This window comes from Branchiostoma lanceolatum, chromosome 3 (assembly GCF_035083965.1).
Source record: "Branchiostoma lanceolatum isolate klBraLanc5 chromosome 3, klBraLanc5.hap2, whole genome shotgun sequence".
In the NCBI taxonomy this organism is placed as follows: Eukaryota; Metazoa; Chordata; class Leptocardii; order Amphioxiformes; family Branchiostomatidae; genus Branchiostoma; species Branchiostoma lanceolatum.
Window position 1 is genome coordinate 32499210 of NC_089724.1, and position 10346 is coordinate 32509555.

The 10346-nt window shown below is 42.2% G+C and overlaps 1 protein-coding gene across 1 annotated transcript; it reads right to left on the bottom strand.

Moving 5' to 3' along the window:
- Positions 1-3925: 3925 nt before the first annotated feature.
- LOC136431460 (myotrophin-like) lies at positions 3926-9880 on the bottom strand. Its single transcript, XM_066422841.1, has 5 exons — positions 9748-9880; positions 8458-8568; positions 6532-6615; positions 5742-5861; positions 3926-5158 (listed from the first exon to the last, which is right to left on the bottom strand). The coding sequence occupies exons 1-4, from the start codon at positions 9814-9816 to the stop codon at positions 5775-5777; spliced, it is 351 nt and encodes a 116-aa protein (XP_066278938.1). The 5' UTR covers positions 9817-9880; the 3' UTR covers positions 3926-5158; positions 5742-5774.
- Positions 9881-10346: the final 466 nt, after the last annotated feature.

Here is a 10346-nt window from a genome sequence, read left to right on the forward strand (position 1 = left end):
TACGTCTATATTTGTTAATCATTACCTCAATAACCTACCTGTCCAAAGCAATGCAAATTCATCAAACCCTACCCGAGTTATTCACCTCCAAAGGTAACATAAAAAAAGCCCACTGCAGTTCTAAGCAAGCCACTAGGGGGTCTAAACTTACATCAGTTACTACCTGCCCCAAGAGCTGTACGCCACTTAAAAATCATTACCATAGCACTTGCATGAAATTTGACTACAAGCTTTTGGCGGATTGATAAACTTTCCTCATTTATTATGCAAATTATCGTCTTATTTGCATGACAAGTATTCAATTATGTAAAGCATCACCGAAACTATCCACATGCCATAGATTATGATAATCCGTCAATCCCTGCTGAAGTTATTCGTCTCCAAAGGTATTAACAAAAACGCCAACTGCAGTTCCAAACGAGCAGCTAGGGGGCCATAATTCACACCACTCACTTGCCGTCCCAGAAGCTATATACTACCTAAAAATCATGAACCTGACGCCTCCAGAAAATTTGGCCTCAAACGTTGAATCTCCGCTGCAGTACCTCATATACCCGCTAGGAGGCCCATTATCGAACTTGACCTTCCTCTTTGACACCCCTAACTATCCACTAAATATCATGCACAACCGTCAACAGCTCCTCGAGTTATGCTGGCGACATACAAACTCTCACACACACAAAGCCTGCTGCAGTACTGTAGGAAAGCGCCAGATGAATCATTTTTAAACTTGGCCTCCGTTTTCACAATCTCTTCCTACCTACCAAAAATCATTGAGATTCATCAACGTTTCCGTCACTTTTTTTGCCTACATACAAACACAGAAAAATTAAAAGTCCGCTGCAGTACTGTTGGAAAACGCCAGGTAAACGATTTTTGAACTTGACCTTCCTTTGCGCAACCACTACACACCTACCAAATATCATGAAGATCTATTAAAGGTTTCCCGGGTTATGCTCTTGACATACATACAGACCCACACAACATCCGGCTCACCCGAAAACATAATCTACTCCGAGTTCCTCGGCGTAGATAACAAGGCAAGATGCAAAGTGTCCTGTTAGCAGCCAGAAGGTGAGAACAGGCTAGCCTAGTAACTTATCATCGGGAGCTCCTCGGTATCTCTGCGGTGTTGGAAGGGTTCCCCGCCCGATAAGGCATATTAGCGCACAAGGGGGTGGTTTACAGGGGCGTTGATAACTCAAGAGACGGCGACTGAAAAGACAGGCTGTCGAGAAACAGGTCTATGCTTTAGCAGACTTAGCCTGGATGTCAGACCCCCAATCTCTGAAATATGAGTGCTTAAAACATCCCTGTTAAAGCCGACCAAGCTGAGGACAGACATTTACAGAGATGACATTTTTGCTGTGAAAAATTCTTTTTTCCCGCTGTCTTGCAATGATTATTCAAATAAATAAATACATCTCTGAGAGCATCGTCATACTTTCGTACAAAAGCAAATTGAGCTTTTGTGGCAAGATGCTAGTATGAAATTGATGAAATGGGCTACAAGGACTGGTACAGAGCACACGTGAAGGATTTGATTATAAGCAGGTTGATTTAAGTAAGGTTGAATTCAAAAATTGATTAGGACTTCACCGTCTCGTTTAAACGTTAACGGATTTGATGAGTCATTTCTTACCTTCCTGAGACCCTATTCGGATTCCTGTTTCAGAAGTCATACGCCCTCTGTCCGAGCATAACGTGGGGCGAAATTCCAATGGGGACATGTTGGTCCTGGAGTCGAGGAGCTGACCTGCACAGCCTATGGAAACAGTCTCAGAATCACAGCCTGGAGGCCCGACCCACAATCTCCATAATATCTATCGCGCTTCTCATAGTCTAGCTTAGGGGAGCTTGTTTTAAAGTTTGCCTGCAGCCTGGGGGCATGTCGGCCCTAGAGCCTACTCTCCAAGCAGATGTTGGTGGGGAAGATTGTTACTCTCCAAGCAGAGCTAGGGTTTCAGCTGGTTTTTAACGTGTTTTTAGGCGTTTTTGTCATGCCTTCTACTTTGTCATCGTTTTTGTTGTGTCGCAAACCCAAGTTTGCGAGACAAAAAAAAAAAAAGACAAAGTAGAAAGCACGACAATAACGCCTAAAAACACGTCAAAAACCAGCCGAAACCCATGCTCTGCTTGGAGAGTAGAAGATTGTGACCTTTCTATCATCATGCCCCATTTTTTGTCCGCTATGATAGAAAGGTCACAATCTTCCCCACCAATCTCTGCTTGGAGAGTACCTAAAGCCGAGGAGTTGGCCTTGAAAAAATGTCTGACATCCAGGCTAAAGATTTAGGCTAATCATGATGTAGCCCGTGAAATGAATACATCTTTACAGGCGAGAATCGTCAATGCGAAATACGATTCTCTGAATGTTTTACAGATTCTGCGTCAGGTGTTGATGTATACGATAAGAGAATTATGCTATTTGCATTTAAAAGAGAAAAAAAAGATCGAGATATAACGTTATAAGTTGATAAACAGTTATTGTGATTTTGTCACTCTGCGGCGGTCATCAAAGCCACCGACTGTCATGCCCTCCTCGTTGTTACGTTACATGTTAAAACACAGAAGTCCACTATTTATCACACAGCTATCAAATATTTATACAGAAGGCGTGAAACAGCACCTAGGTCAAAAGATGCGACGTTCTTCACAACGTAACACGCCAATTAGAGACACGTGATTGAATAAAAGTAGGCTGATCCACGCGTTAGCGTTTACTTGCGATCTGGGGACAAATACAACACTTGCCCCATTCAGATATAACGGTCTAAATATTAAAACTATATTGGCACGTGTCGCGATATTTTTCAAATGTGGAAAAAAGCGGATCTGATATAGTCATTATAGATCCATTTAGGTAAAGATTTTCTTTGGAAGCAACCTCCTTGGAAGCAATAATCCGGGGCACGAATGCACAATAAAGGTCTTCATTCATATATAAATCTAAACCAAATTTACCTGTTCGAATTCGTGGGACAATTTCACGTCCATTTCTCTTGTTTACTTCTAAGCTATCTATATTCAACAGGCGGTGCCCTGATAGTTTATTGTCCATCAAAATGATACCTTGGTTTGTTATGATCACGCTTTTGTGCAATGGGACCTTTTTCCTGTTGCAGAAGTTCTACGACTTCATCTTCTGACAGACCATGACGTAGTTAAGTAAGGGGGGGGGGCTGTGGTAAAATTTCCTTGGGGGCATGATAGAGCCGAGGAGCTGGCCAAACAGCTAGCCTGACATCCTGATTCTTGACTAAACATGAGGTCGCCAATCTTCAATGCGAAATTCAATAGCAATTTTCTTCATGTTTTACGGAATCTGCGTCAGGTGTTGTTGAATAGAAGAATTGTTGCATTTGCATTAAAAGAAAAGACCGAGTAGGAGCTGATGAAGAACTGTTTTTGTGATTTTGTTACTTCGCGGCGGTCATCAAAGTCACCATCAGTCATGCCCCCCTCCCCGTTGTACGTGTTAAAAAAACACAAAAGTTCACCATTTCTTACACAGATATCAAGCATTCATACAGAAGTGTGAACCAGCACCTAGGTCTAAAGAGACAGCGTTCTTCACCAATGTGACAAGTCGATTACAGGGACGTGATTGAATTAAAGTATTGAGTTTACATGTGATCTGGGGGCATATAAATACTTGCCCAATTCATAAAAAGATCTTAATGATTATAAACTCCTTATATATGCTTATCGGCACATGGCACAAAACTTATCAAACATGAAAATGTGGATCTGATATAACGGCACTGAACCTTAATCTGGAAGTGGACAAGTAAACCCCAGGCTTACAATTCTTTCTGATCCCAATTCCTCTTCTTTTTGGACAACAAACAAGTCAGCGTCAAGCAGTAAAAGTTTCTTTATTATCTATAGCATGTAAGGACAAGCATATTACACACCTCACAAACTCAGTCGGCATGTTTTATTGTTGTTCTCTCTTCTCTACATGTGTGCTTCAAGAAGCATAGAAAGATACATGTACAGATAATGGAGCACTCAAACCAGAGTGGAATAATCATATTGGACATAGAGCACATTTAGTGTTTTCATTTGGGAAGGCTTCAGTTGCAATCTATAATTTGCAGATAGAAAAACAGAAAAACTTCTAAAATATTCAAGCTTAAGCCTGGGTGTTATTCATCACCATTTAGGCCATGTTGATTCGATTATATGGACGACACCCTCTGGGAACCCCAAAACTGATGCGAGTGTGGTCAGGAAGGTTTACCGAACAATAAATTCTTTGTTTTTGTTTTCACATCTTCTTCCACTTTGGAATTGACTTTGGCATTCTTTGACATTAGCATTCGTTTCTGATATTTTTACTTTTACTATACTTATGACATACATTTGCTGATTTTGCTGTTGCTTCGTACGATTTACAGTATGGTCAAGAACTTTATCGGAAACGAAAATTGACTTCAGGCGTGCAGATGTCACGCATATACTCAAACCAACATGGCCTTGGTCAAAGTCCAGCATTCAGACACCGGCATCACACTAGCCTGGTAACCATTCTCCAAGGGCTGGCTTAGGCATGTTTTATCATCCCTAGTCTTTAAACCTTGAAGCACAAGCCTTTTCCTGACAGCCTATCTTTGAAGCCTGCCTTTCTGACTGCTGCCGTCTTGGGAGCAAAGTTATTGAAACTTGAAAGACTGAAAAATCAATTGGGCCGGCGGGCAGCACTCCCAGCAACGTAGAGATACCATGGAGCTCCCGATAGCATGGTTACCAGGCTAGCATCATGCTTCAATTTGAAACCGAAGATTGCTTTGTGTTCTTACTTGTGACAAGTACATCATCTAATATCCCTGCTTCTAAGGTACTCTTATCTGTTTACAAAATAATTCATGCAAGTAGCATGCACCAGTGCTGCTGACCATTTATCATTGTGGCACACTGGTAAAATTAATTGTTTTTGCATAAGTGAGTTTAAAGGCAGGCAATTTTGCCAAACCCAAGCTTCTAAACTCTTTGTTTGAAACGTACACAGCATCAGATCACACAATCTCACATGTGCTCTGACAGAAATGTAGCACAAGTGGAATATGTAAGGGAATAACGTATAGCAGGTTTATATAGGTAGATACTGGACCAAAGACTGGAGTCTAGAATGGTTTGCTGTAGTAGGGGGACACTGTGGGAAAAAAAGAAGATAATGTTAACTATTGTCAGCGACTACATGAAACTTCCTGAAACTGGTAGGTACTAAAATAGGGCTAATGACCTGCCCTTCAGTGTATATGGTGTCGTAAGGTATGGTTGGTTCCAATAACCACCGAATAAACCACCTAGTGAGCGAAGCAAGTAAAGTGGTTTATGAGGTGGTTATAGGAGCCAACCATGCCTTATGACACCATATACACTGAAGGAAAGTGGGTCAATAACGTTACCATCACACTAAGCTATTATCGTATATTACATGACTGAGACAAGTCCTGTAACGTTATAACATGAAAATCTTGTAATCTTACACATTTTGAAGCATTGGTCAAGTCATTGGTCAAGTTGAAAGGAACAGGACCACTTATGGTATCTTGACGCAAAGACGGTGGGAGGTGGGATCCTTTTTTTTTTAGTTTGTTCGTTCAGACCCTTGTAGTGCCTAGTGGCACATGGGTCAGCAAGTTTCCTTGTTGTTTCAGTAGCAGGGTATATTTTTTACAGGGGGGGGGAGGACATTTAATGTTTGCCCAAATAATAACCTAGAAAACACTTACAAAAGTGTGCAAAGTATGATGTTTATAGGATCTTCATCTCAACATATTTTTGATGTCCTCACTCTCCGCACAGTCCAAATATGTGGTCCCGTCAGGTGCTTTACCGTCTTTCCTGGCCCCCTGAAGGTCAAATAAAGGTCAGTAGTAATTAGGCTTAAGAAAATTAATGTTGTGTTTCCAATAACAGTCCTGAAAACCTGATGGGAGTGACGATCTATAATTAAAACCTGAAAATACTGCTATGGTGCCCAAAATCGCCACATTTTGTCGGGACCTCAATAACTACCAACATACCAAAATTACAACAAATCCATCAAAAGCATCTGGAGTTATAGCTAGCTGTGAACACACAAACAAAAACACGTCAGTACTCCTGTCGTAGGTCACTGACCTCCTTCCCGGAGGTAAATATAATGTCAGTCAATACAGGGATTCTGTTTTTTCTTCATGTCCTTCAGTTTAAGTGATCCAACAAACAGGTAGTTTAACAATGAAAAACTAAAATGCACCAGGACACTGGCACTTTCAATATCATGTTGTAAATTGTAGCAACTAGTAATAAACAACAAAGTACAATGTTTACAAGATATTCCTCCATCAACTAATACAGGAAGCCCACTTCCTGTCACTCCCATTACTCTGAACTTTTGCCCTTTACTTCCTGTCACTCTGTGGTGAGACATGCCTATATATGGAAATAACTGCGGAAACACAAACAGAAAACAACGTCTATCTACACAGAGGTGAATATGACATCTTATTTGTATGAAGAATCTTGAAGAAAGCTCACCTTTTCCAACAAATACTTGACACATGCAGTGTGCCCTTCCCATATAGCTGCCAGGACCGCAGAGATGCCATGTTTGTCTACCTTCTGCAGTGGAGAAAGAATAACTCTCATCACCAAATACCTTCAACAACAATTGTTTCCTCATCTGTAAGCAAGGACACCCCATATACATAAGGTAGCGTGCGCGCATATATACTAGTACTCCAGTGGTTAGCAGCCCTGCCTCTGAAAGCAGGCCCTCGTGAGTTTGATTCCGGCTGTGTTGCTCATCTGACATGCGCGCGACCAGGAAGGATTGCAGTCCTTAGGATAGGACATTAAGTCGTAGTACACTGTTTATTGTTTATTGTGCTTGTCAAAAAGAGCTAGGGGAATATCCCCGGTATACATTGATAAATAAAAAACAATGAACCTGTAAAAAAACTGTACATAGCATCTGTCTCCTCTGTCACAGCCAGTGGAAGCATATTGCTCTTGAGCTGAACTGGATCGTTATCAATTTTACTTTCAGTATAAAACCTCCTTGGTTCACCCCATCTTCCTATGCAGGGCTATTCCACACATACACAAGCCTTAAATTAGCCATGCTGATCCAGCCTCACAGTCTTACTATTGGGGGTGTCTTGCTCATAAATATCAATGAGCTTGTCTTATTTGGCACAAGCCAATCAGCAGCATCCATAGTGCTGCGTACAAAAACCCACATTCAGGTTCTGGAGTAAGTCCAGACCGACACCCAAACATCGCTGTCACATTATGTGGCCGATGCAGCATGTCGGATTGTCTCTATGCCGAGGTGACGTCTCAAGTGCCTTGCTATATTTGACGTTCCCCCGCCACACTGGATGACTTTCGTACACAGCTCGCACTTTGCTCTATCAAGAGGCAGCTTCATCACATGGTCCCATACTTTACTGCCGGTACGCCACGGCATTGTGCTTACCTGACCTGTCACTTGCGAGGAGCAACGCACGCTGGGCTGAAGGCTTAACAAAGACTTTGTTAGATATCCAATATGGCGCCCACTGGGAACATGTGACCCACGCAATGGCTAAGCCAATCACATCGCTAGGTTCCCTTGACGTCACTGCTAACAAGACTTCCCGACTTGTAATGGCCACCATATCAGAATCCAAAAACATAGCATAATAAATGTTTTGCGTCTCTTCCCTCAAAAATTTTGTGATCCATGGAAGGTTAAGATAGTTTATAACCAAATAGAGGATGTACATAAGTGCTAGTTATTTTTACAAGTCCAGTACCGGTTCTTGACGTTTTGTGTTTTTTTTAACTTTTGGACTGAAACAAGTCCAGTACTGGTACGCAGCAGTATGCGTCCAGACAGCAAATTTCCAATATGATTGACAAGTAGTGCCCGGCGCAGTGTTGACAGAAAACCTATTTGTTTATGTGACTTTAATTTCCTTATCTAGTATGTTTGGTCAGTATGCGGTGGAGCCGTGGTTGTCCTCTACCAACGGATCCAACTGATGTAAAATTTGGCACCCTGGTACTATAAAGTTTGAATGCAGAAAGGACTGTCACTGAATGTTATATGCCGTTCAGGCTGCAAAATACTTTTTTTGAGCCAGGTTGCAGACTGGCCGTTTGTCTAGCTTTTGAATATTGATGACCAGGCCTTTCGCTTTGTACAACAGAGTGGCAATTTCTCTGATTGGCTGACAGCTGGTTAGTTAGAGCACTGCCCCCAATAGTTAAATTCTGAAGCTGGTTAAGCACCTGTAATGCAAGGCCTGTCTAAGCTGTGGAATAACCCTGCATAGGAGGATGGTAATACCCTAATTTTATGCTTGTCAGAGATTCTGCTCCCCAGGGTAAGGGGGCATGTGGTTAGAGCATGATGGCACAGCGCCTCTAGTCCCCTTTTTAGAAAAAACCTTGATGTCCAACAGGGTGGTCACTTACATTCACATCAGCACCTTTGGCCAGCAGGACCTGGATGACCTCCAGCTGCCCGTAGTCCGCTGCATAATGAATGGGTGGGCGACCTCCAATTTCCGAGTTGACATCAAATCCCTAGAAAAATCCAAGACATCATCATTGACTGTGTAACAGTGTGGGTCAAGCGCCACTTACTGACCAGTCTAACTGGTCCGGACCTTTAAATTAAAGCCTTGTGGTAAAATCGTTGGGTTTGTGAGCTGGCGGCCAGGGTTTGATTCCCGGGAGCCAGGAGACTGTACTACTCGCCTCGTGCAAGTATCTTGTGATGACACTAAAATACAATTCTGGAACACTCTCAATTAATGTTTTTCACAATTCCCACAGTAGCAAGCTATATGTACTGCTGACTGAAAATGTCTAAATTCTCATAATATGAATGTACTAGTAGTTTGCTACCACATAAAACAGTAGAGCAGGGCTAGAAATCCAAAAGTTTGTGAGAATAGGTGCACTGGAGCACCTAAAGGCTAGACTAAAAATTTAGGTGCACAGAAAACATTTTGGTGCACAACATTTCCCCTAGCCTGGATGCCAGACCCCCAAACTCTAAAATATCTATCGTGTGGGGCGATAGATATTTTAGAGTTTAGGGGTCTGGCATCCAGGCTACATTTCCCCCGTACCATTCCCCAGTGGAATGCCCTGCCTGGCACGGTTGTGACGGCTCCCACTGTTGAGTCTTACCGTGCCAGGCTTGTGGGGTCATCTCAATCTGGGGGCAACAAATATGATGATGATAATAAGATAAAGTAGAATGTGAGCAAAACTTTCAAGTCTTACCTTCACTCGACTTTAGAGCTTCAATCTGAGATTCTACAGCTAACTAATTCTGATACAGGGTTTGACCATGTTCCCTGGCATGTTAGATGTCAAGAAATAATGTGCAGTATAATTTTGTTGCAACAAATTTCATGACTTCCTGTCGGTGTATAATTTTCGTCTTGATTGATGCACAAGAATATTTCTTGTTACATATTTGCATAAGACAACAGTGTTAGCGGCTAACTCAAAACATAAATTTTAATCTTTTTACTAGTATCACCAATCCTTGGTCTCACCAAGGCTTGGTATCACAGAAGTAAGTGACTGGTCGAACAATCATGCCTGATTCCGGGGCGTGGTAACTTTCTACCGGAAGCTACTTCGTCTTAGTCTTCGTTTGTCCCTCTAAACAGAATCGAGCAGCTTTCCCAAAGGCCAAAGTATGATGCATTCTTGGGAAGATGACTTCAAATGGTTGTTGTTACCTACCGGTTGTTCAATAGCAGCTTTGACCAGGTCTATATCCCCGTTTTTCACACTCCAGAGTAAGTCCCCCATTTTTATTATCAGCTGACTGTTGGGGTCTCGCACCGAGGTGCGGCATTAAAGCATTGTGGGAAGTATCGTACGGAAGTTCTTGACGGCAGGATGGGAGGGTGTCACGACTCCTAGGCTATAGTCGTGGCAAGATGTTGGAACTTGGACACTGTAGAAAAAAGGGACATTTCGGAACCTACTAGAACAATTAGGATTAAACAAAGAGTACTAGGTATCTAGGACCATCTAGTGATTCAGACAGCTCATTCAAGTCAAGTCAAGTCAAGTCAAGTCTTTATTTTCATTCGAATGCTTGCTCGGCCACACGGGCCGTTTTTCAACAAGGTCGAAATGGAGGGGGAGGAGGAAAAAGAAAACAGAAATTCAAAACTACACTGGCATGGCATTTAGGGATTCGTATAGAATCTACACGAGGGCTTTATCACTCCCTTGGGGATTAGCCACAGTCGATAGTTAAATGAAGAGATATAACGGGAGATGCCCTAACATCGCACGTTTTTACGCGCTCGAACTCACGACGCTCCATCACT